The following is a 26,946-nucleotide window of genomic DNA, read 5'->3' as shown; positions in this document are numbered from 1 at the left end:
AAAAGTTTGGGCTCCCCTGGTCAAAATTTCTGTTACTGCAAATAGTTAAGTAAGTAGATGAACTGATCTCCAGAAGTCAGAAAGTTAAAGATGAAACATTCTTTTCAACGTTTTAAACAAGATTGGTGTATTATTTATGTTTTGTACAATTTTAGAGTGGAAAAAGAAGGAAAGGAGCACCATGCAAAAGTTTGGGCACCCCAAGAGATTTGAGCTCTCATAACATTTACCAAGGTCTCAGACCTTAATTAGCTTGTTAGGGCTATGGCTTGTTCACAGTCATGGTTAGGAAAGGCCAGGTGATGCAAATTTCAAAGCTTTATAAATACCCTGACTCCTCAAACCTTGTCCCAACAATCAGCAACCATGGGCTCCTCTAGGCAGCTGCCTAGCACTGTGGAAATTAAAATATATGATTCCCACAAAGCAGGAGAAAGCTATAAGAAGATAGTAAAGCATTTTCAGGTAGCTGTTTCCTCAGTTCGTAATGTAATTAAGAAATGGCAGTTAACAGGAATGGTGGAGGTCAAGTTGAGGTCTGGAAGACCAAGAAAACTTTCCAAGAGAACTGCTAGTAGGATTGCTAGAAAGGCAAATCAAAACCCCCGTTTGACTTCAAAAGACCTTCAGGAAGATTTAGCAGACTCTGGAGTGCTGGTGCACTGTTCTACTGTGCAGCGACACCTGCACAAATATGACCTTCATGGAACAGTCATCAGAAGAAAACCTTTCCTGCGTCCTCACCACAAAATTCAGCGTCAGAAGTTTGCAAAGAAACATCTAAACAAGCCTGATGCATTTTGGAAACAAGTCCTGTGGACTGATGAAGTTAAAATAGAACTTTGTGGCCGCAATGAGCAAAGGTATGTTTGGAGAAAAAAGGGTGCAGAACTTCATGAAAAGAACACCTCTCCAATTGTTAAGCACGGGGGTGGATTGATCATGTTTTGGGCTTATGTTGTAGCCAGTGGCACGGGGAAGGAAGGAAGAATTCAATTAAATAACAGCAAATTCTGGAAGCAAACATCACACCGTATGTAAAAAAGCTGAAGGTGAAAAGAGGATGGCTTCTACAACAGGATAATGGTTCTAAACACACCTCAAAATCCACAATGGACTTCCTCAAGAAGCGCAAGCTGAAGGTTTTGCCATGGCCCTCAGTCGCCCGAACTAAACATCATCAAAAATCAGTGGATAGACCTCAAAAGAGCAGTGCATGCAAGATGACCCAAGAATCTCACAGAACTAGACGCCTTTTGCAAGGAAGAATGGGTGAAAATCCCCTGAACAAGAGTTGAAAGACTCTTAGCTGGCTACAGAAAACGTTTACAAGCTGTGATACTTGCCAAAGAGGGTGTTACTAAGTACTGACCATGCAGGGTGCCCAAACTTTTGCTTCGGGCCCTTTTCCTTTTTTGTTATTTTGAAACTGTAAAAGATGGAAATAAAAAAGTAATCTTGCTTAAAATATTGAAGAAGTGTGTCATCTTTAACTTTATACCTTTTGGAAATCAAGTTATCTTTTACTCGCTTAGCTATTCACAGTAACTTGAAATTTTGACCAGAGGTACCCAAACTTTTGCATGCCACTGTATATAGGATTTTCTTGATGTATCAGTGCTTCTTCTCCTTAGGCCATTTTTACATTTGGAGATGGCCTGCTTCTATTCCTACAGATTTCCTCCAGGTACATCTATTGAGTGCAATGTCTTCCCAGTTTTTAGATATTATGCTGAAGTGTTTTGGCCATCAAGGGCTCACTGACCTTCCTTCAACTGGGTGCAAAGGATCTGTTTGGGGAGACATGAAATAGGCATCCAGATGACATGACTATCCCTTGGAGTTGTTGTTGCTTTATCATGGTGGAGATGTTGTTCATGTTGGCCTCCTCCAGTAAGCTGCTGTTAGTGCAGATAATCCTCAGAGTCTTTCATAAGGATCTTTGGTGGTACTGTTTCTGGGTTTTCAAGTGCCTACTGTAGATTGTCCATGATTCAGCTCCATGTAATAATGTAGGAAGGAAGACTACACTATAGACCAAAAGGTTTGCATGGAGTTGTAGGTTACAGTCTTCAAAGACTCTTCCTCAATCTTGCATAAGGTCCGCTAACATTATTCAAGTGGTTTTTGATCTCTGAATCAATGTCTGCTTTTGGGGAAAGAATGCTGCCAAGGTTGTGAAAGTGGTCTGCATTTTCAAGGACAATATTATCAACTTTTATGGAAGGCTAGATAAATGGCTGGATGAATTTGATGTAGTAGAGTGGAGGTAATGCACTCATTCCACTGTTTTCTTTTTTTCTTTTTTTTAATTTATTAAATTTTAGAAATTACAAAGAATAAATGTGATATAAAATAGTAAGAAAAATAATATTAACCCTCCCCCCTCCCCTTAACCCTCCCCCCCCCTTAACTCTTATCTAAAGAAAGAAAAAAAAAAGGAAAGAGAAAGATTGCCTGGATATCGGAGGATCCCCACATGCTCCATGGAGTTCAAAATAATTTTAATATTTATTTTTACTTTCCCCCATTACTTTATAATTTTATCTTCAAAGGACCTATGTATTTAATCCTATCTTTTGTAAGTATGGGAACCAAATTTTCAAAAATATATCATATTCATTTCTTAGATTGTACATAATTTTTTCAAGTGGAATACAACTATGTATTTCATTATTCCAACGATCCATAGTTAAATATAAATCAGATTTCCAAGTAACTGTGATAACTTTTTTGGCTACTGCCAGTGCAATTTTTATAAATTTTTTCTGATACTTATTCAATTTAAGTTTCGGTACTGTCCCTTCCAATGTCTCCTAATAAAAATAATAGTGGACTATGTGGGAGTTGTACTCCAGTAATTTGTTCCAATAAAAGTCTTAAATTTATCCAAAATGGTTGAATTTTAAAACAAGACCAAGTAGAATGTAAAAAAGTACCAATTTCTTGATTACATCGAAAACATTGGTCAGGCATATTTGAATTTAATCTATTTATTTTCTGTGGTGTTATATATAATTGATGTAAAAAATTATATTGTATTAATCTAAGTTGAACATTTATTGTATTTCTCATACTATCAGAACATAATCTTGACCAGTTTTTTCCATCAATTTTAACATTCAAATCAGATTCCCATTTTTGTCTTGATTTCTGCTGCATATTCCTTCTTAATTTTAGATGTATAACTTATAATCTGACCCCTTAAATATGCTTTCATCGCTTCCCATAATACAGTTTTATCCTCAACTGATTGTAGATTTGTATCCAAAAAAAATTGAATTTGTTTTTTCATAAAATCACAAAAATCTTAATGTTTTAATAAAATTGAATTAAATCTCCATCTATAGATCGATTCCTCCTTATCCATCATTATCATTGTCATTATCAAAGGGGAATGATCTGACAGTATTCTTGCTTTATATTCCATACTTTTCACTCTATCTTGAATATTTTTTGATAATAAAAAAAATCGATCCTTGAGTAAGTTTTATGTCTATTTGAATAAAATGAATAATCTCTTTCTCTTGGATTAATTTTTCTCCCTATATCAATCAGGTTTAAATCTTTCAGTAATGATAAAGTTAGTTTTGTTACTTTTGATTTTGTAACAACTCTAGTTGACCTATCCAAAACTGGATCTAAACAAAAATTAAAATCTCCACCTATTAATATTTTATCATGTGTGTCAGCCAAGTTCAAAAAAACTTCTTGTATGAATTTTGCATCATTTTCATTTGGTGCATAAATGTTCAGAAAAGTCCATAATTCTGAAAAAATTTGACAATGTATAATCACATATCTCCCCACAGAATCAATTATTACATTCTGTATTTTAATTGGTAAAGATTTATTAACCAAAATTGCAACTCCTCTCGATTTTGAATTAAATGAAGCTGCAATGACATTTCCAACCCAATCTCTCTTTAATTTCTTATGTTCTGTTTCTGTTAAATGTGTTTCTTGTAAAAAAAAGCTATATCTCCTTTCATTTTCTTAATATATGTTAAAACTCTTTTTTCTTTTCACAAGTCCATTAATTCCATTAACATTAAAACTTAAAAAATTAATTAAATTAATCATTCATAATACCTTGGGAACTCTTTAAAATTCTCCATGTTGCTATGAGTCTCTCCCCAACCATCCAGGCAAAAAAGAAGAAAAATGGAAGAAAGATAGCTAATATATAAAAAAAACCAAAATACCCCCCCACTAATGTTGCGATTAAAAAGAACACAACATTACACCCCCCCCCCCCCCCCATTTTACGGGTCATGGCAATCGCCATGATTGTACACGTGAAAACCGCAGCCATCGATCAGGAGCTCCTCCTGCTCCCCCGCAAAAAAAAAGAAAATATATTAATGAAGAAAAAAAATAATAATAATTAATGTCTCTACTACCAATTAATACTCCTCAACTATTTTTTCCCGTTATAAATGTCCATCAAGTCCAACCTTGTTTCAATCTTCATTAGTCCATTTCAATTCTATAATTCTTTACTCCTCTTCATGAACATCAGGTAATTCTTGTACAAATTTCTCCGCTTTCCAATAGTCAACGAAAAAACTTCTTTCTTCGTTATCCAGGAAAATTATCAATTTTGCTGGGTAGCCCAATAAAAATTTATAGCCCTTTTCCCATAAAGATTTTTTCACTGGATTAAATTCCTTCCGCCTCTTCAGAAGATCGTAACTTAATGTCTGGATAAAAAAAAACTCTTTTCCCTTCTATTATCAATGGCCCATTTCTCTTTTTAGCACCTTGAGTAGCCGCCTTCAAGATCATTTCTTTATCTTGGTACCTTAAGCATTTTATCAAAATTGATCTTGGATTTTGATCTTGTTGAGGTCTTGGTCTTAAAGCTCTGTGTGCTCTTTCAATTTCAATTACTTGACTTCCTTCTTTCATTTCCAAAATTTTCAGAATCCATTCTTGAAAGAATTTTATTGGATTTTCTCCCTCTGTACCTTCCATAAGACCAACAATTTTAATATTATTTCGTCTACTAGTTCTTAAGCGCATCCATTTTTTCCAACATCCGTTTTCTTTCTATTGTCCAGGCAAGATTATTGTTTTCTATCTTATCTATTCTTTCAGTGTTTTCTTCCACTTTTACTTCCATCTCTTTAACTTTATTATCCATCTTCTTTTGTTTTTCCACCACATTATCGAGTGTATTCTGCATCCTTCTTATATCTGTTCTTATAGCTTTTAATTCATTCATCATATATATCAGGATATCTTTTATGTCTCCTTTAATCTCTTCCTTCTTTTTCTTCTTCCTCTGAACTTCCCAAAGAGTCTGGTTCTACTTCCGATTCACTTCCAGCCGTAGTTGGGATTTGTAGATTTGTTAATATCTGTTCATGCATACTTTCGCGCATGCGTTGTTCTTGCCGTTTCTTCTTAGAGACCGCCGACATTACTGCAACTTCCTGTCCTGCATCATCAGAAGTGCCATGCTCTAACTTGAGTCCGAGGCTTCGCCGATACGGTTAGGCCTTTTTCCCCGCCGATTTGCGCAGTCTTCGAAGTAGTAGCTTTCTTCTGTTTCAGTTTAGGAGCCATATCAAAAGATAATCCTGAGTTGCTTATAAATAGTTTCTAGTAGGTATTTGTTAACTCTTCTTCATTTAAACCCTATTTCATTACTTTTTACGAGGGAGCTGGATTCCCAACGTCTCGATCCTACGTCATCACGTGACGTCCCCCTTTCCACTGTTTTCAAAGTAAAAAATTATTATCAGAGTACATACATATCACCACATGCAATGCTGAGATTCTTTTTTCTGTGGGCATACTTAGCTAATCTATAGAGCAGTAACTGTAAATAGGATCAATGAATAAAGAATCCTTAAAGTGAGATCATTGGTTTTGGGAACACAAGAAATAGAATGTTTGTAGTTATCCCCTTTTGTTCAGGCGTCTGATGGTTGAGGGGTAGTAACTGTTCTTGAATCTGGTGGTGCAAGTCTTGGAGCACTTGTACCTTCTATCTGATAGCAGCGAGAAAAATACCATGGCCTAAGTGGTGAGGATCTTTGATGGATACTGTATTTCTACAGTGTTTCATGTAGATGTTGGAGGGCTTTACCCATGATGAACTGGGCTGATTCCACTACCTTTTGTAAGACTTTCCATTCAAAGGCATTAGTGTTCCTATGCCAAGCCGTAATGTAGCCAGTCAGCACACTTTCCACAAATATCTATAGAAGTTTGCCAAGGTTTTTGATGACATGCCAGATCTCTGCAGACTCCTGAGGAAGTAGAGGTGCTGTCATGCTTTCTGCAGGACAGTCCTCTAAGATGGTGACCTGCAGGAATTTAAAGTTTCTGATCCTCTGATGAGTACTGGCTCATGGACCTCTGGTTTCCCTCTCCTGAAGTCCACAATTGGTTCCTTGGTCTTGCTGACATTGAGTGGTTGTTGTTATGACACCACTCAACCAAATTTTCAATTTTCCTCTTGTATGCTGATTCATCACAACCTTTGATACGACCCATAACAGTCATACCATCAGCGAACTTGTAAATGGTGTTGAACTGTATTTAACCACACAGTCGTAGGTGTAAAGCGATAGAGCAGGGGGCTAAGCACACATCCTTGTGGTGCTCCTGTGCTGATGGAGTTGTGGTGATGCTTTTGCCAATCCAAACAGTGTGGTCTGCAGCTGAGAAAATCCAGGATCTAATTGCACAAGGAGGTATTAAGGCCCAGGTCTTGAGTTTACTGATTAGTTTTGAGGGGATGATGGTGTTAAAATGCTGATCTGTAATCCATAAATTTCATCCTGTTGTATGCATCTTTGCTGTCTAGATGTTCAGGGTTGTGTGAAGAACCAATGAGATCAAGTCAAATCAAATGGTTTATTGTCATTTAACTATGTACATGTACATAACCACATAAAGCATATAGAAACGAAACGTTTCTCCAAACCAAGGTGTAAAGCGCAGAAGTACACATAACACAAATAACTCACGTTAACTTAAAAAGGTAAGGATAAAGTTTATAGATGGATCACACAGAAATAACAAACTAAAGTGCATTAATATTAAATATTGTAAGGTGTGGAATAGATTAACCAGTGATATTTTGAATACAACGTGGTGGGGAGTTCAGAAGCCTAATGGACTGGGTAAAGAAACTGTTTCCCATCGTGACCAGTCTTGTTTTTTTATGCATCAGAGTCTCCTGCCTGATGGTCGAAGTCATAGAGGATACTGGATGGATGGGTGGGATCCTTAATAATACTAAGGGCCCTGCGTATGCAGCACCCCTGATAAATGTCCCTAATGGATGTTAGGGAGACCCTTATTATCCTCTCAGCTGTTATCATAATCCTTTGTAGGGACTTCTGGTCTGATGGCTCGACTACTCACGTACCAGATGGAAATGCAAATGTAACTTGTCAGGATACTCTCAATGATGCTCCCGTAAAACACAGTTAAGTGGGGGGGGGGGGGGGGATCTTACTTGCCTCAATCTTCTTGGGAAGTGGAGTTGTTGCTGTGTCTTCTTGTTGAGGGAGGTGATATTAAGGGACCAGATGAAGTCATCTGTGATGTGAACTCCCAGGAACTTAGTGCACTTTACTTATACAGAGGAGACATGTATTCGCAAAGGGGGTAGGTGCATCTACACCTTTAAGTCCACAATGATTTCCTTTGTCTTCTCCACGTTCAGGCACAGATTGTTCTTCTCACACCAATCCACCAGCCACTCCACTTCCTCTCTATACTCCATCTCATCTTTGTTCTTGATAAGGCCAGCCATTGTTATGTCATCTGCAAACTTGATGACACAATTTGAGCTGGATCCCGTGACACAGTCATACATCAGCAGTGCGAACAGCAACAGGCTCCTTGGGGAGCATCAGTGCTCAGTGTAATAGGATGAAAGACGTTGCTGCCCACATGAACTTTCTGTGGCCTTACTGTTAAGAAGTCCAGTATTCAATTGCAGAGGAAGGTGTTGAGATGCAGTTTCACCACCAGTTCTGGGGTATGATGGTATTGAACACCAAACTGAAGTTGAAAAACAGCAGATGGCATCTGCTGTAGACCTGTTGCTTTGGGAGGCAAATTGGACCGGATCCATGTTGCCAATCAGACAGGAACTGATGTGACCATAAGGCCATAAGATATAGGAGCAGAAGTAGGCCATTCGGCCCATTGAGTCTGCTCCACCATTTAATCATGGGCTCATTCAATTCTTCCAGTCATCCCCACTCCCCCGCTTTCACCCCATACCCTTTGATGCCCTGGCTGATCAAGAATCTATCTATCTCTGCCTTAAATACACCCAGTGACTTGGCCTCTACAGCCGCTTGTGGCAATAAATTCCACAGATTTACCACCTTCTGACTAAAGTAATTTCTCCACACCTCAGTTCTAAAAGGACATCCTTTAATCCTGAAGGTGTGCCCTCTTGTCCTAGCATCCCCTAACATGGCAAATAACTTTGCCATATCTAATCTGTTCAGGCCTTTTAACATACTGAATGTTTCTATGAGATCCCCCCTCATTCTCCTGAACTCCAGGGAATACAGTCCAAGAGCTGCTAGACGTTCCTCATACAGTAACCCTTTTATTCCTGGAATCATTTTTGTGAATCTTCTCTGAACCCTCTTCAATGTCGGTATATCCTTTCTAAAATACGGAGCCCAAAACTGCACACAGTACTCCAAGTGTGGTCTCATGAGTGCCTTACAGAGCCTAAACATCACATCCCTGCTCTTATATTCTATACCTCTAGAAATGAATGCTAACATTGCATTCGCCTTCTTCACAACTGACTCAACCTAGAGGTTAACCTTTAGGGGATCTTGCACAGGGACCTATCTACCTATCTTTGTATTATCAGCAAATTTAGCCACAAATCCATTAATCCCATAGTCCAAATCATTGACATGCATTGTAAAAAAACAGTGGTCCTGACTCCTGTGGAACTTCACTGGTAACCGGCAACCAGCCAGAAAAGGATCTCTTCATTCCCACTCTCTGTTTTCTGCCATCCGGCCAATGCTCCACCCATGCTAGTAACTTCCCTGTAATTCCACGGGCTCTTATCTTGCTAAACAGCCTCATGTGGGGCACCTTGTCAAATGCCTTCTGAAAATCCAAGTACACCACCTCTACTGCATCTCCTTTGTCTACCCTGCTTGTAATTTCCTCAAAGAATTGCAGTAGGTTTGTCAGGCAGGTTTTCCTTTCAGGAAACCATGCTGCCTTTGGCCTACAGGTTTTCCCCGCTATTCGAAGGTAGAGTGTTCCTATGAAATGGTTCGTAAGCTGGAATGTCGTAAATTGAAGAATTTATTTATATGGGAAAAATTTGGGAGCGTTCGCAGACCCAAAAAGTAACCTACCAAATCATGCCAAATAACACATAAAACCTAAAATAACAGTAACATATAGGAAAAGCAGGAATGATCTGATAAATACACAGCCTATATAATGTAGGAATACTTTTCTGCAATTATTGCAGCACTGTCCACCATAGCAAAAATCTCACGCAAGCGCTCTTGACAGCACTCGCGGCAGAAACACACGGCACAAGTACGCTTGGCAAAAAAGACACTCAGAGCAAGCGCTCTCGGCAGAAACACACTTTCCAGTAACCTTTAAGCTATTAAGCTGCCAAATCATACCAAATAACACATAAAAATACACAGCCTATATAAAGTAGAAATAATGTATGCACAGTGTAGTTTCACTTACCAGAATCGGGAAGGCAGCGAGCACACTGATGATGGTGTGTTAGGCCGAGTCGTCAGAGGTTGGGGTGGTGGGAGGTAGAGGAGACTGGTGTGTCATCTCATCGTCATCTGTTTCTATCAGGGCAGGCAGGTCACCTTCTGTGTCTGCCTGCCTCAATATCGAAGGTCGAGGTTTGTCGTCTGCTGTGGCTGATGTGGAAGGCTTGAAAAATGACAGCATGCTTGACTGCTTAGCCTTGCGCATTTTTCTATCATAAATTCTCTGTAAGCACTCAAACCATCCTGCAAATATGGCCTAAACTTACGTACCCTTGCAAAATTAAAGACATACTTTTCTGCAATCATTGCAGCGTTGTCAATTGCAGCGAAAATCTCACGCAATTGCTTCATGTTCAGTTCCTGGACAACTTCACTTTCAGGCTGTTCACTACTGCATTCGGCTTTAATTGTTATCCTTTCCTCTTCATCAGCTCTTCATCTCTCAGTTCTTGGTCATGGGATGCCAAAACCTCTTCACATCATCTTCGTCAACTTCCACAAACCCAGCCTCCTTAGCCAAACTCACTTTGTCCTTACTTGGTTCACCATGATCAAAACGCTTTATTATGTCTAGTAAAAGCCTTACGCGCTCTTTTAGGCTTTTCCGATACCTTAGAACTCATCTTGCTAACGGATGCACAAAATAAATCGACATAAAGCACAGATGCTCACAGGCACGTGTTTAAGCAATGCCGGCTAGAATGCAGTTCCGGGGGAGGAGCTTGGCTGCTCGGGATGCGTGCTGCCTTTTTTTGTAACAGTGTTACACTATTAGTGAAAATAGGTAACTAATGTAGGTCTTTTGTAACAGCGAGGTGTCTTAAAGCGAACGTTCGAAAAACGGGGGACACCTCTTGTCATGTGCCTCCAGGTATTCCGTAATCTCATCCCTAACAATCGATTCCAACAATTTCCCAACCACTGATGTCAGGCTAATAGGTCTATAGTTTCCTTTCTGCTGCCTCCCACAGTTCTTAAATAGTGGAGTAACATGTGCAATTTTCCTGTCATCCGGTTCAATGCCAGAATCAATTGATTCTTGAAAGATCATCGTCAATGCCTCCACAATCTCTCCAGCTACTTCCTTTAGAACCCGAGGGTGCACTCCATCGGGTCCAGAAGATTTATCCACCCTCAGACCTTTAAGCTTCCTGAGCACCTTCTCGGTCGTAATTTTCACTGCACAAACTTCACTTCCCTGACACTCTTGAATGTCCGGAATACTGCAGACGTCTTCCACTGTGAACACTGATGCAAAATACGCATTCAGTTCCTCTGCCATCTTTGTGTGTCTCTTTACAATATCTCCAGCATCATTTTGTATTGGTCCTATATCTACCCTCGATTCTTTTACCATTTATATACTAAAAAAAAGCTTTTTGTATCTTCTTTAATATTAGTTGCCAGCTTCCACTCATAATTCATCTTTTCCTTCCAAATGACCTTCTTAGTTTCCTTCTGAAAGTTTTTAAAAGCTCCCTGATCCTCTATCTTCCCATTAGCTCTGGCTTCCTTGTATGCCCTCTCTTTTGCTTTTACTTTGGCTCTGACTTCACTTGTCAGCCACGGTAATGTCCTTCTTCCCTTTGAAAATTTCTTCTTATTTAGAATAAATCTGTCTTGCACTTCCCTCATTTTTTTGCAGAAACTCCAGCCATTGCTGCTTTGCTGTCCTTCCTGCTAGTGTCCTTTTCCAGTCAACCTTGGCCAGTTCCCCTCTCATGTCATTGTAATTTCCTTTATTCCACTGAAATACCGACACATTGGATTTTATTTATTCCCTCTCAAATTTCAATGTGAACTCGATCATATTGTGATCACTGTTCCCTGTGGGTTCCTTAACCTTAAGCTGTCTTAACACCTTTGGATCATTGCACAACACCCAATCCAGCACAGCCGATCCCCTAGTGGGTTCAACAACAACCTGTTCTAAAAAGCCATCCCTTAGACATTCTACAAATTTTCTCTCTTCAGGTCTAGTACTGACCTGGTTTTTCCAATCCATTTTCATGTTAAAATCCCCAACGATTATCATGACATTGCTCTTCTGACACACCTTTTCTATCTCCTGCTGTAATTTGTAATCCACATCCCGGCTGCTGTTTTCAGGCCTGTATATAACTGCCATTATGGTCCTTTTACCCTTGCATTTTTTAACTCAACTGATAGAGACTACACCTTCCAATCCTATGTCTTTTCTTTCCAATGATTTAATATTATTTCTTATGCACAGAGCCACACCAACCCCTCTGCCTACTAACCTATCTTTCTGGTATATTGTATATCCTTGGACGTTCAGCTCTCAGTGGCAGCCATACTTTAGCCAAGTTTCAGAGATGGCCACAACGTTGTATTTACCATTCTGTAGCTGACTTTCAAGATCGTCCATTTTATTCCTTCTGCTGTGTGCATTCAAATTTAACATTCTCAGTCTAGTATTTGTTGCTTTCTGGTTTAACTGCACCATGCCTCCATTGCCCTGTAACTCATGCCACTGTCTTCGATTAAGCCTCGTCTCCTGCCTCTTCTTTCTATAATCTTTGTTGTGCGCTATCTTTGATTTACTTCTGTTTTCCTCTTCCTCAGCCCTAACATTCCAGTTCCCATCCCCTGCCAAATTAGTTTAAACCCTCCTTAACAGCTCTATTAAATGTGCCCACAAGGATTTTGGACCCCTTTGGGTTCAGGTATAACCTGTCCTTTTTGTACAGGCCATATTTCCCCCAGAAGAGACCCCAATGATCCAGGAATCTGAATCCTTGTCCCCTTCACCAGTCTCTCAGCCACACATTAATATGCCTGATCATGCTATTCTTGCACTCGCTAACACGTGGCACAGGCAGCAATCCTGAGATTACATAAGGAATAAAAGGTCATGCCTTTCAGCTTCCTACCTAATTCCCTGAATTCTCTCTTCAGGACCTCCTCCCTTTTTCTACCTATGTCATTGGTACCGACGTGTATCAAGACTTCTGGCTGTTCACCCTCTCCCTTCAGACTACTCTGTACCCGATCCGAGTCATCCCGTACCCTGGCACCTGGGAGGCAACACACCATGCGGGTGTCTCTATCAAGCTATCAAGACTCCTGTCTGTTCCCCTCACTATGGAGTCCCCTATGACTACTGCATTCCTCATCTTCCTCTTTCTCTTCTGCTCCACGAACCAGGCTCAGTGCCAGAAAGCCAGCACCAGCCTCTCAAAACACTTCACCACTGTGGATGTAAGTGACAATGTGCGATAGTCATTGAGGTAGGTTACCACGCAATACTTGGCATCAGTACGATTGAACCTGCTTGAAGCAGGTGGGTACCACCCACTTCTGGAGCGAGAGGTTGAAGATATCCATGAACACACCAACCAGTAGGTCTGCACAGGTCTTCAGTACTCAGTCAGGTGTTCCATCTGACTGGATACTTTCCTTGGATTCACTCCTCTTGAAGGCAGCCTGCATGTCAACTTCAGATATGGAGACCAAAGGATCATTGGGAGACATGGGGGTTCCTCCCTGATTTGGTGATCAAATCGAGCATAGAAGGCATTAAGCTCATCTGGGAGTAAAGCTCTGCTGTCCCCTGTGTCACAAGTTTTATCTTTGTAGGAGGTTAAGGTATTCCAAGCTCTGTCACAGCTGTTGAGCATCCCTCATTGATTCCAGTCTAGTCCAGGATCTCAACTTCACCCGTGAGATGGGTTTTCAGAGATCATACCTGTATCTCTTGTAACATTCTTGATCTCCAGACTTGAATGCCTCTGATCTAGCTCTCAACAAATTCCGTATTTCTTGGTTCATGTGGGGCTTCTGATTGGGATAAACCCTGAATGATTTTGTGGATACACACTCATCTACAGCTATTTTAATAAAGTCTGTTTCGACCCTGGGGTAGTCATTCAGATGCTCAGATGAGTGCTTGAACACTGCCTGGTTCATTGATTCAAGGCAATCTTGTAACTGTTCCTCTGCCTCCCATGACCACCTCTTGGTTGTCTTGATCTCCAGAGCCTTGCTTTTTAGGCTCTATCTATATGTGAGTAGTAGGAGTACAGCCAAATGGTTCAATTTGCCAATACAGTCTTGGAAAGGAACTTATCGTAGCATAGTAGTGATCTAGTGTGTTGGGACCTCTGGTGCGGCAAGTTACACGCTGGTGGTAATTGGGCAGGGCCTGGTTATCATCTTCATCAGACAGGCCTGGTTAAAGTTGCCGACTACAATTTGAAATGCGTTGGGATGGGCTGTTTCTTGCCTGCAGGTGACATCATGCAGTTTTGCAAGTGCTTGCTTATAATTAGCCACTGGTGGTATACAAGCTGGTGATATATTCACATGTTCCGTATGAAGAGACTGTTCTCAATAAAATCCTGGAAGTTGCTTTTCAACTTTAGGTGGATATGGACCACAGTATACACAGCTGTGATAATAACAGCCATGAACTCCCTAAGCAGCCAGTAAGGTCTACAGAGCAGCACCAGGTACTCCAGATCCCGGGAGCAAAAGGATTTGAGAGCATGCATGTTCTGGGGGTTGCACCAGGCATTATTGACCATGAGGCATACCCTACCTCCTAGGCTCTGAATTTGCCACCCTCGGCAGTCTTATTTTCTGCTCCCTGGGTTTTGTAGTATTACTATTGAGGGATGTTTTTTTCCAATATCCTGTCAGCCTGGGACCAATGATAGCCGGCTGGTGGCATAGTGGCATCAGCACTGGATTTCGGAGCGAAGGCTCCCGAGTTCGAATCCAGCTGGCTCCTTTGCACGTTTTCCACACGTCAAGCCAGCAACACAGCCTCATAAAAACAAGAAAGACTGCTAAAAAAAATCTGTATGAATGGTTTTCAAGACAAGCTTTTTACTCAGTACATGTGACAACAATAAACCATTTCCAATTCCTAAAAAAAAAACAACAGAAAACTGAGTGCTGGCATACAGAGATAAAAATATTTTTATAGCAGTGTCATTTTCTTTTCCCTGCGAAGTGGCAGATCTGCACCAAGCCAGTAACTGGAAAATATGATTTATATTGTATATGAATGTAGTGTTCACACTTTTATGGGAGATAAAGTTGCCTATCTCTTGGGAAACTGATTAAAATCTTAGACTGCAGGAGTGATGGAGAATACCCAAGTTAAATTAGTAACTTGAAGCCAGCTATGAAAGCATTATTTATTTGGCATGGTTTGAGCAGTCGGTATATTATCTGCATAATTATATTAATGAGGTTCTTTACAGAACCTACCTGCAGACGCCAAGCTCAAACATTTATGCCTGGATACACAACTTGATTCCCAGTCTGTAAGACTACCAGATAGCAACAGAGGAAGTAGTTTTTTACAACGTTATGCAGTTAAATAGATCTTCCTTCTATGTTCCTGCATTTCCAAATCTCCACTGACCATATCTCCTTTCAAATGTGCAATTATTGGAGCATTTGTAAGCTTGCAGCAGCTCAGAATACTGTAATATCATTTTTATTATTAAGCATTGAGAAGTGAAAAAGTGACTAACATCAACTTGTACGATGTGGTATATATGGACAGAATTATACAGAGAAGACATGTTTTAAGGTACATATTTCTAGTTGCTAAACTAAAGATAACTTGAATTTATTAATAGATCATAGAAGATTACTTTCAATTTCACCCACTGGGAGATAACCTGCCTAAATGAGTTTTCAGCCTGATACACAATCTGACTCATTTTGATTTAAAAAGAAAGAAAATAAACCCTGAAATTCTCCACTGGTGGAAAATATGCTTACCTGTGTCATCATCCAATTCTGGGTAGAAATAACATGGATTATGTAGAAAGAATGTAATGTTAGAAGCTCTGCTCTTGGTCATTATTTCAGTTCTTCAACAATATGTTGGAAAATCTTAGAAAACTCATCTGGCACTTCAGAAAATTTTAAGCATGATATATGTTATGGTAGTGAAAAATTAACTGCAAGGCCAACATATTTTTTGACTTTGGAATTATGAATTTAGAAAGAAAAGGTGTACTGATTTCTTAAACTAATATTCATTCTTGAGCTATAGAAATCTGATGGAGTTTGAATAATATGTTATGAAGAATAATACAATTTGTATTGGAGAGTACCTAGCTAACTTGATTTTTATCTCTGTGAAGTATATACTACAACTGGGTGTGCATTCCACAATCACTTAATAATAATTTGAGGATTTTCTTTTCAGACTACTGAATCTCCTGAAAAAGACTTGGAACCAAGAATTCAAAAGATAAAGATCACTTTGGGAGATGAGAAGTACGTATAGTTTAAGAGATTGAATGATTTTGTTTTTGTTTAAAATTCTGAAATAGGAAGTTTTATATTTGTTTTTCAATCGAGCATTTCCCTTCAAATCATTAGTTAGCTATCTTGCAGATTTTTATGTTTAATCTTTAATGAAATTTTTTACTTTCCTGGTGAATTTTGGCAAAAGAATCAGGAGTGATGTAAGAAGGTATTTTATAAATCAGTGTGTTGTTCTTATCAGGAGTGTCCTTACTGAAAGGGGGGTGGAAGCACTGAAAATAGTAAAATTTAAAATAGTAGCAAAGTGAGATTATTTGGAGAAATCAACCACAGGCAAAATAAGGTGAATAGCCCCTCCTTTTTGTACTGTAATAACTTGCACTTATGTGGTCTCCTTTCAAGCAGAACCAGCACTTTTTAAAGTATTTAGGGCATAGACATAGACCTGAACTCCACATTGACATCTTCCAATCTCTTTGTTCTTAACCCCAAAAGCATATCCATTTATGTTCTTTTCTCACTGGCTTCCCACTAAATGCATCTAGGTTTTTATTATTCTAACTGCCTATAGTAATCAATTTACTTTCTAATCATTGTCCAGATAAAAATTTATCTTTGATTCCCTATTTAATTTACCAGTGTTTTTTTTAATATTCATCCTAGTTTTAGTTTTACCAGAAAATGGGAATTTAATTTTGAAATACATAGTGGGGATTCCAAATAACGTGTTTAATAATTTTTTCCAAATAATTTGTCCAGAGCTATTAGTTATTTCTTTAATATTCCTTTCCACTATTTAAATGTGCTTGTGTCATAAACCAATCACAAAGTTTACTTAAACTTTTTTTTCTTATTAGGGATAAACAATACAAAAGTAACTTTGTTCCCAAGGATAGCCAAGAGGAATCTTTCAGTGATGCTTCGTCTTCAGCCTCGGAAGATAAAGCTAATGGAGAGGATGATGGACAACTGGCAATTCGCAAACCAAGATACTGGTTAGAGATGAAGGGAATGGAGGCTTATGTAGAAAATTGTAAGCAGAAAGGGAAAGGTAAATTGTGTAGTTTGTGCAGAATCTCTGATCTTCATAAACTTGAAAATGGGTAGATTACTTTGCATCAGAATTGACTCTGTAAGTCATTTAACTGCAGGGAAGATTTACATTTCTATCACTAGCATTCTTAATTCTCAAGGAATGGTTTTGGTACAGTTGGAAATTGATCTTATATAAATTAGCTAAAGAGTATTTGCATAATATCAATTGATATTTCAAAGATTCTGTATTGTACTCCAAATCCCAAACAAAACAGCATATTTTGGGTAGTATACAAAACATAATTGAATTTACTCTCAATGCAACTGTTGGTCTGGATATGAGAATGCTGAGCTCTTTTAAATATTCCTTCTTTGAATTGAATTTTCTTAGAACTTATTACATTCTGGAAACATGTTTAATGGGTGAAATGTGTAAAGAAAGCACACATATACAGTGATGTAGTAATTACTGAATTAGCATCCAGAGGTATGGACTGTTGATCAGAAGATGAAAGGTCATAGATTTACATTCAGTTATTATTAATTCAGAATTAAAAGGTCTATACTCTATATTGTTGATAGCTATAAAAGCTACCAGACTGCTGTGAAAATTCAAGTGCTTCGATGATGCCTTTCAGGAAAGGAAGTCTATCAAGGTAGTGCTATAATGTGTACTACAGATCCACTAACATTGTTACTCTTGGCTTTCCTCTAAAGTGACCCAGCAAATGCTAAGTACAGCTTTGCTAATAGAATTTTTGGAGTAGGTCAGGGAAACTATTATAGCAGATAATTGCTTAGTTTAATTCATACTGTTTAAATGTTCTAAATTTTTTTCTTTGTTATTCTGCGGACTACTTCTTTAATTTGTTTAAAACAACTGTGATGAAAAGCGAAGTGGATATTGTATTTCCCCGTATCTGTTTTGTTCTATGTTTTATGCATAAGAGTTGTATTTACAGTTGCAAGAAAAAGTTTGTGAACTTGTTGCTATTACCTGGTTTTCTGCACTAATTACTCATAAAATGCGATCTGATCTTCATCTAAGTCACAAGCACAATCTGCCTAAATTAATAACACACAAGCAATTGTATTTTTCACGTCTTTATTGAACGCATTGTTTAATCATTTGTAGTCCAGGCTGGAAAAAGTATGTGAACCCTTGTATTTAATAACTGGTGGAACCTCCTTTAGCAGCAATAACCTCCACCAAACATTTTCTGTAGCTGCTAATCAGACTTGGACAAAGGCGAGGAGGAACTTTAGATCATTCCTCCATTCAAAACTATTTCAGCTCGTCAATATTTCTGGTTACCTTGCATGAACAGCCCTCTTCAGGTTATGCCACAGCATGTCAATTGGGTTAAGGTCTGGACTTTGACTTGGCTATTCCAAAACACAAGTTTTCTTCTTTTTAAACCATTCTATTGTTAGTTTACTCTTATGTTTTGGATCATTGTCTTGTTGAACCATCCAACTTCTTTTAAGCTTCAGGTGACAAACCACTACCCTGACATTCTCCTGTAAAATGTCTTGATACAATTTTGAATTCATTGTTCCAGTAATGATTGCATACTGCCCAGGCCCTAAGGCAGCAAAGCATTTTCAAACCTTGATGTTCCTTTCACCAGTTGGGATGAGATTTTGGTGTTGCCAAAAAGTTCAACTTCTGTCTTATCTGTCTGCAGAACATTGCGCAACATCCAGCTGGTCTTTTGCAAACTTGAGGCATGCAACAATGTTTTTTTTTGGAGACCAGTAGTTTCCTCTGTGGGGTCTTTCCATGGCTCCATTCTTGTTCATTGTTTTTCTTATAGTGAACACATGAGCAGAGACTTTAGCAAGTCCTAGAGATTGTTGCAGGTATTTTGCTGTTACCCTTGGGTTGTTTTTCACCTCCTTCAGCATTGCACAATGTGCTCTTGGTGTGATCTTTGCAGGACGCCCACTCCCATGGAGATTTGCAACAGTACACCCTTTCCTCATTATATGCGGGGGATACGTTCCTCATAGTCGGCGCATAATGTGAAAACGCGTAATCTGAATAATTATTTAGATGGAGAAAATAGGGATGCGTTCCAGAGGGCTTCCTAAATATGTTTTATCAATAATTTATTAACATTTTCATACCAATACGACACAAGGAAACATTTGTATATTTCATCTATTTAAGGTAATAGTCAATGTAATAAATCATAGAAAGTTAACATAGTAGGGTGTACAGTACTCACTAATAGTGGGAGGTGTGTTTGCTCCGGGAGATGAGTGGTTGTTGGGGTGTCGGGCAGCTTTACGTGGATAAGGTGGATGGTTGTGGATCGTCAGGATCATCAAGCACAGCAAGGGGTGAAGGAAGACTCACAGAACTCTTAGAACTGCCGGCAGCAGGAGATGACACCGGTTTGAAGAAAGTGGTTTCTTTGGGTTGTTTGCTTGGCAGCATTTTGTTTATCAGCATAAATTTGCTTGTAGGGAAGAAGGGTTGACGGCAGGGAACGACTGAAATGCTGACTCCGTTCTAAACTTGGGTCCACGTCCATCGCCATTTGTACCAAGTGTTCTGACTTCAACCATTCCCTTACCGTTGGTAAACTCCTGCGTTTTTCAAAATCGTCTGTTGCTTGCAGCATCTGAGAGATAGTTCGCCGTTTTAAAAAAAGTGGTGAGTGGTTGAATCAGCGATGTTGTGTTAGGCGGCAGGAAACGCACTGTTATGTTAGGATGAATGCTGTCCAAACATTTAGGGTAGGCTGGCGCATTGTCAAGCAACAAAAGAACTTTAAAGCAAGATTCTGTTCCCGACAGCAGCGTCCCAGAGCTGTGTTACCTTCAGCTAATGCCGCGCTGTTTACTATTTCCAACTTTTTTTCAAGTGTTAAAGCGGTTCTCTACTGCTCGGATGATGGCCCAGAACATGACATCAGACGCTTAGGAGGCATAGTTAAATATTTCAAGCACAAAATCACTGCACCATAGGTAAAACCAACAGAAGTTTAAGAGCGCAAGATCGCAAATCCACACCTTGCCAAAACCAATACGAGACTGGCAGGAGTGAGATTGTGAGGCATGCGCATGTGACTTCTATTGGCAGGAAAGCAGTGCTCCTTGCATAACTGAGTTTTGGACATATATAAGGAGACATTGGTAGAAATAGGTTCCTCGCATAACTGTGAATCTGCATAGTCTGAAGACACATATAATGAGGATAAGAGTGTACTGAATTTTTCTCTATTTGTAGGCCTGACTGTGGTCTGATGAACACTCAGATCTTTAGAAATGCTTTTGTAGCCTTTTCCAGCTTCATGCATCTCTACAATTCTTCTAAGGTCCAGTGAAACTTGTTTTGATCGAGACTTGGTGTCTTTTTATAGGGCAGGACACTTCTACAACCCACACCTCCAATCTCATCTCATTGATTGGAGCACCTTACTCCAAATAGCTTTTGTAGAAGACATTACCCCAGAGGTTTACATACTTTTTTTTAAACTAGACTGTGATTATTTAAATAGTGTGCTCAGTATTGACGAGAAGTACAATTGTTTGTGTGTTATTAGCTTAGGCAGATTGTGCTTCTCTATCATTGTGACTTAAATGAAGATCAGGCCACATTTTATGAGTAAATAATGCAGAAAACCAGGCAGTTGCAAAGGGTTCACAAATTTTTTTCTTGCAACTGTATATTATGTAGTATTTTAGCAAATCAATACATTTGTCATATTCCTAAAGCTAAAACATACTTTTAAAAGTTAAACTAGGTACTTTTATAACAGAGAGCAAAGCCATGCAGAAGAAAAGAAAGATGAGAAGTACTGATAGTGAAGATGATGATGATGATGATGATGATGACGATGTATCTTCTCATAAAGGAAGAAAGCTAACAGGTATAAAATGTGAACAAATTTAAAACATTCAAATAAACAGTTATTTCTGATGCTTCATTCAAGCCTAACTAAGCCTTAACATGTGTGCAGCGGCAAAGGGCAGTTGGTTAGATTTAAATATGAATTTTAAAGCTTAGATTTGCTGTCACTGGGGACCAATTGGATTGTGACCCTCTAGAGGGTGTACATAACTTATGAGTGGTCATGTTGAAGAACCTCATTACAACCAAAAAAATCTTGTACAGAAAGTGAAAATTATTTTTAAAAAGCAGAATCAAGAAGAAGAAAAAATACATCAAAAACGGATTCAAAATGTGGAGAAATGAAAGTTCATGTTTCTAAAAGTATATTATGAGCTCCAAAATGATATTCAGCCAAGTAATGATTAATCAATAAATAGTCGTCCATTGGAATTTGCCATTCCTGGCTCCTTCAAGAGCATTTAATTTGTTAATATTGTGCAAGTTACTTACTTCTAAACCCCATAATCATTCAAAGCTCATGCTCCTTTGTTCACTGGTATATTGAGCGTATGGGAGAAAGAAAATTGGTGTAACTTAAAATTCACAACTCATATCCTCACACATCCAGTATCATCCAGTACTCCTTTTGCCCATCATAGATGTCTGTTTTCTTGCCAAAATACAAATATTTTGCTATCACTACCTGAGAAATCCATAGATCCATGCTCCTGGTCAGTCAGTATCTGATCACTATGATTTCAATCAGTATCACATCTCTCCTTTAGGCCATTTATACTCATCAGGCCTGTTATTTGTAGCTACATTTCTTCTGTTGATCATTTGTGTTAGCAAACCTATTGCCTGTCGTTTCATTCCTACAGAGCTAAGTTGTTTCAGGAGTAAGCCCATGGCCCCTTTATCTTTTTTTCCATCCTGCAGCTGTTCTATACCCTGCTGATCCAGAGTTAATGAGTCAGATTAGTCTTCCGTAAGTACTGTATCTTAATCTTGGTTGCCTTGCTTAACCTATTCTTAATAGTGACCTGCAGCCCCTAATTGTCATGAATGTTATTGCAAAGACTGCAACAATCCAGTGAATTGTTTATCTTCAGGAAGATATTCCAGTGGACTTTTTATTACTTACTGGTTTACTGTAATCAGTAAATAATTAATAGGATGGCCATTTGTTCTCCTGCAATGTACTTAATACCTGCGGCATCAGGACTCAAGTACCAAAAAATAAATCTAAAGTATTTGGTAAACCTATAATAAAGAAGGAATAAATGAAAGATTTCTATAATAATAATTTTTGCAACCTTAGGGTATCCAGAGTGCCATTGAAATCCTTCTGAAATGCTGTCTCTGTTGTATTAAAAAATATACAACAGCCAGTTTGTGTGCAGCAAACTTGCAAACAGTGAAAAAGATTGGAAAATTTTTCAGTGGCTAGAATGAATGATAGATAGTGAGCACTGGTGTAACGTCCCCTACCCCACCAAAGGGTAATGGTTTAAGACCTTTTATTCCCATCTGGGAAAACTGACAAGCCATAACTTTTGCATCAAATAGTGCAACTATGAGAATGGAACACACTTGCCTGCTTAGAACATCTGTATAAAGCACTTGTGTGAATTTAATATGTTGTATCCTTCAGTAACTTAGAATGTTGAGCCTGATATAGATTGTTTGTTCATTTAAAACTATCTTTCATTTACAGTAACAAATACATTTTCTAAAAAACAAAAGTCCTTTAAAGTCAATGCCAAAGTGCAGAGTCAAAAATCTGGAAATCGTTCTCGGTATGTGCGAAAAGAACTTCCTTCGTATCCAGCAGGTAGGAGGTAAATGCTAGCTGTGTTGAAATTAACATTGTTGCAGAGTTTCCCCTTATATTTAAATATTCCTACCAGGTGATATCTTTGTAGATAAAGGAACTGGTTGTAATATTGGAACAGGTCAGTGCAAAATATGTTAGGAGGTAATATGATTGCCCTGTGATTAAGTTAAAGCACCTCCTAAAATTTGTTTTAGAAGGCTTATTCAATTCAGTACATTTTTATTGTAGGCTCAACTACAGGGGATGTATTTGAAAACTTCATTTTGAACCAGATAATTCTGATTAATCTATTATGGAAATTTAGATATACAGAAAGATTCAAGTTGTCTGTGCTGCTTTATACCATTAGTTTCAAAATGCATCCTACTGCTCTTTGATCTCTTTGCTCTGCACCTTAAAATATTTACTTTTTACAAATTTTCAACAGCTGCCTGCACTCTTTGTAATCATTTTAGTTTGATGATCATTCTTACCAGCTCCCCAGTCAGATGAGGTAGTAAAAATTTGTTTTATTCGAACAAATGTTTCAGGTTTCTGTTCAGAATTTCCATTCATACTGGTGAGTTAATGCTCAGTAAGCTGATACAGATTTATTGCAGAGCTGGTACATTAAATAATGCAATGGTGGTGGGATTCATCACTTGGTTTGCTCTGTTGCTGGACTCCATGTGGACTTTATACAGCGAGCTAGAGTGAATATTCTATGGTACAGGATCTGAGACTTCATTGAATATTTTAGAGAAATATTGGTCTACAAGATGTGGTTAGTCCCTCTGCATCCAGCTGAGTAAGTGTGAAAATGGATAGCCTTAGAGCAGCAATTCAGGCCTTTATGAAGTGGCCAGTTATTGTCTATGTACTTTTGAATATCTTTTTCCCTGTCAGATTTTTTGGAAGGGGTCCTGGATATATATTCTTCCACTTCTTTTTCATTACCCTGATAGATTTAACTTTCTTATTTACAGCAACCCAGCAGGACTTACATACAAGTGGTATACCAGAGAATAGGAGGAAACTTCCTCTGTCTGTAACTACCTCAGTATAGCCAAATACAGAGAAAGACTCTCACCAATGCAGCACACTATACTTGAAACTCAAGGTGGCAGAGACTGTTGTTATCATTCTTAAACATCAGACACTGTAAAACCCAACTCTTAAAAACTTTAATCTGCATTGTCTATTGAGTTAGTATACTGAACAGTTTTCATTTATGAGATGCAAGAACCTTCATATAAAAATAAAATTATAAAAAAACTGGCATAGTTTAAAATTCCCAAAAAATTACAACCTTATGTTACTGCTTGCAACTGGATCAACTACCGGTAGTTCCACTGTGTGTATATAAATTTATCTGTATTTCAGCTTCATATCCATATCTAGAATTTTCAAATTATGAGATAAAAGTATAACTATCCTTTATTTAATCTCTTCCTTGTAATGTTTTACATTACATTTCTCCATGTTAAGTTTCATGTCTATTTATAAGCCACAATGAACTTGCTAAGCCATCTGTCACCTATTTGACTTTGTGTCATGCTTGACTTTTATATACTAAGCCTTATACCTAAGCTCCGACATCGATTGAACACTTCAATGAACTCCTGGCTGTGCTCCCATAATGCATTTGGTATCACACCCTTCAATTTTCCTGAACAAATCACCTATGCCGAGTATTTTCAATGTCTTTTGAAATTTACAGATTTGGATATCTATATTTACCTAATTAATAGACCCATTGTTGCTTCAAAAATTAGTTATGTTGGCTGATGTTAATTATGACCTCCCAAAGCTCTATGAGTGTTTCTGGTCAGAGATTTTAACTTATTTTCCTCTGGGATGCACATCAGAGGAAACTGCTACAGCTTTCACATACAGAAAGCATGAGGAATTTGCTTACCACATGCTAGATGAACTGCTTTTTATTCCTCCAGGTATGGGTTTATTTCCACAGCACACTCTTCTGTGAATTTAAGGGCAGAGTATCTCTATGATATTTTCTTTGATTTTATTTGAATCTCTATTAAGCCATGGATGACCATGGAGGTGCGTGTGCTGCTGAGGACCTGTGACTCCACCTTCAGAGCAGGCGACAAGGCAGCCCTAACAACAACAAGGGCCAAACTGTCCCGGGCCATCAGAGGGGCAAAGCGTGCGCATGCACATGCCCAGCGAATCCACAGCCACTTCCAGGACAGTGGCGACACGCGGTGCATGTGGAAGGGCATCCAGGACATCACCAACTACAGGACAACATCACCTGACTGTGCAGGTGATGCCTCCCTCCCAGATGTGCTGATTAGCTTCTATGTTTGTTTTGAGGTGGAAAATGACGTGGTGGCGAGGAAGTCGAACCCTCCTCCAAACGACCAGGTGCTGTGTCTCAGAGAAGAACCCTCTGCAGGGTCAACCCACGGAAGGCTGCTGGACCAGACAATATTCCTGGTAGAATGCTTAGAGGATGTGCAGACCAGCTAGCAGATGTTCTCACTGACATCTTCAACATCTCCCGGAGCAGCGCCACCATTCCAACGTGCTTCAAGGCCGCCGAAGAAGTCTTCAGTGTCTTGCCTCAGTGACTAATGTCCGTTGCACTCACATCCATCATCATGAAGTGTTTCAAGAGGCTCGTCATGAGGCACGTCAAGACCCTGTTGCCCCCCTCACTGGACCCCCTGCAGTTTGTATACCATCCCAACCGTTCAACAGACAACGCCATTGCCATCACCCTCCACCCGGCCCTAACCCACCTGGACAAAAAAGACATGTACGTTCGATTGCTGTTCATAGACTTCAGTTCAGCATTCAACACAATCATCCCTCAGAAACTGATTGGAAAGCTGAGCCTACTGGGCCTGAACATCTCCCTCTGCAACTGGATACTAGACTTCCTGACTGGGAGACCTCAGTCAGTCTGGATCGGAGACAGCATCTCCAACACCATCACACTGAGCACAGGGCTGTGTGCTTAGTCCACTGCTGACCCATGACTGTACTGCAACACACAGCTCGAACCACATATCAGGTTCGCCAATGACATGACCGTGGTGGGTCTCATCAGCAAGAACGATGAGTCAGCTTACAGAGAGGAGGTGCAGCGGCTAATGGACTGGTGCAGAACCAGCAACCTGTCTCTGAATGTGAACAAACCAAAAGGGATGGTTGTTGACCTCAGCAGGGCACGGAGCGACTGCTCCCCGCTGAACATCGATGGCTCCTCGATAAAGATCGTTAAGAGCACCAAATTTTTTGGTGTTCACCTGGCGGAGAATCTCACCTGGTCCTTCAACACCAGCTCCATAGCAAAGAAAGCCCAGCAGCGTCTCTACTTTCTGCCAATGCTGAGGAAAGTCCATCTCCCACACCCCATCACATTCTGCAGGGGTTGTATTGAGAGCATTCTGAGCAGCTGCATCACTGCCTCGTTCGGAAATTGCACCATCTCAGATTGCAAAACCCTGCAGCGGATAGTGAGGTCAGCTGAGAAGATCATCGGGGTCTCTCTTTCCGCCATTACAGACATTTACACTACACACTGCATTCGCAAAGCAAACAGCATTATGAAGGACCCCACACACCCCTCATACAAACTCTTCTCCCTCCTGCCATCTGGGAAAAGGCAACGAAGCATTCAGACTCCTCAATACCCAGAGCCTGGACTGACACCAACTTACTGCCCTCTACCTTGCCTATTGTCTTGTTATTATTTATTGTAATGCCTGTACTGTTTTGTGCACTTTATGCAGTCCTGGGTAGGTCTGTAGACTAGTGTAGTTGTTTTTTCTGTGTTGTTTTCACGTAGTTCAGTGTAGATTTTGTACTGTTTCATGTAGCACCATGGTCCTGAAAAACGTTGTCTTGTTTTTACTGTGTACTGTACCAGCAGTTATGGTCAAAATGACAATAAGAAGTGACAACTTGATACCTCTATTTTCCGCACTCTTAAAGTTCCTTTTTTATTTTCGATTGTTAAATTCTGACGTTCTACATGTTCTCTTGTTGGTCTATTGTTTTTGTTTCATTCCTTCTTTCATCTGTATTCCAATTGAGTTTATTACCACAAGATCTGTTATTTGTTTTTTTTTACTTATTTATTAAAGTCATTCAAATTAATTTCCAACTCTTACCATATTCATTTGTGTAGGAAGGAAGGGGACTTGATTATACTTGAAATGAATTTTAATTTAAGGTAAGAAATTTCTATATTAGCTTTGACT

The 26,946-nt window shown here is 39.1% G+C and overlaps 1 protein-coding gene across 2 annotated transcripts in view; it reads left to right on the top strand.

The window, feature by feature from the left end:
* The window catches only part of znf512 (zinc finger protein 512), a 54,887-nt gene that overhangs the window by 14,455 nt on the left and 13,486 nt on the right, over positions 1 to 26,946 (top strand). The window contains exons 4-7 of one of the 2 annotated variants that reach the window (XM_073057135.1): positions 15,955 to 16,025; positions 16,874 to 17,067; positions 20,822 to 20,932; positions 22,613 to 22,729. In XM_073057135.1, the coding sequence (XP_072913236.1) occupies positions 15,955 to 16,025; positions 16,874 to 17,067; positions 20,822 to 20,932; positions 22,613 to 22,729 (493 nt within the window). Of the gene's footprint in view, positions 1 to 15,954; positions 16,026 to 16,873; positions 17,068 to 20,797; positions 20,933 to 22,612; positions 22,730 to 26,946 lie in introns of both variants that reach the window. The other variant, XM_073057134.1, reaches the window with a different exon arrangement.

The sequence above is a fragment of the Hemitrygon akajei genome, chromosome 9 (genome assembly GCF_048418815.1).
Source record: "Hemitrygon akajei chromosome 9, sHemAka1.3, whole genome shotgun sequence".
Classification (NCBI taxonomy): Eukaryota; Metazoa; Chordata; class Chondrichthyes; order Myliobatiformes; family Dasyatidae; genus Hemitrygon; species Hemitrygon akajei.
Note: the sequence above shows the minus strand (reverse complement) of the source record. Positions and strands in the feature narration are given on the sequence as shown.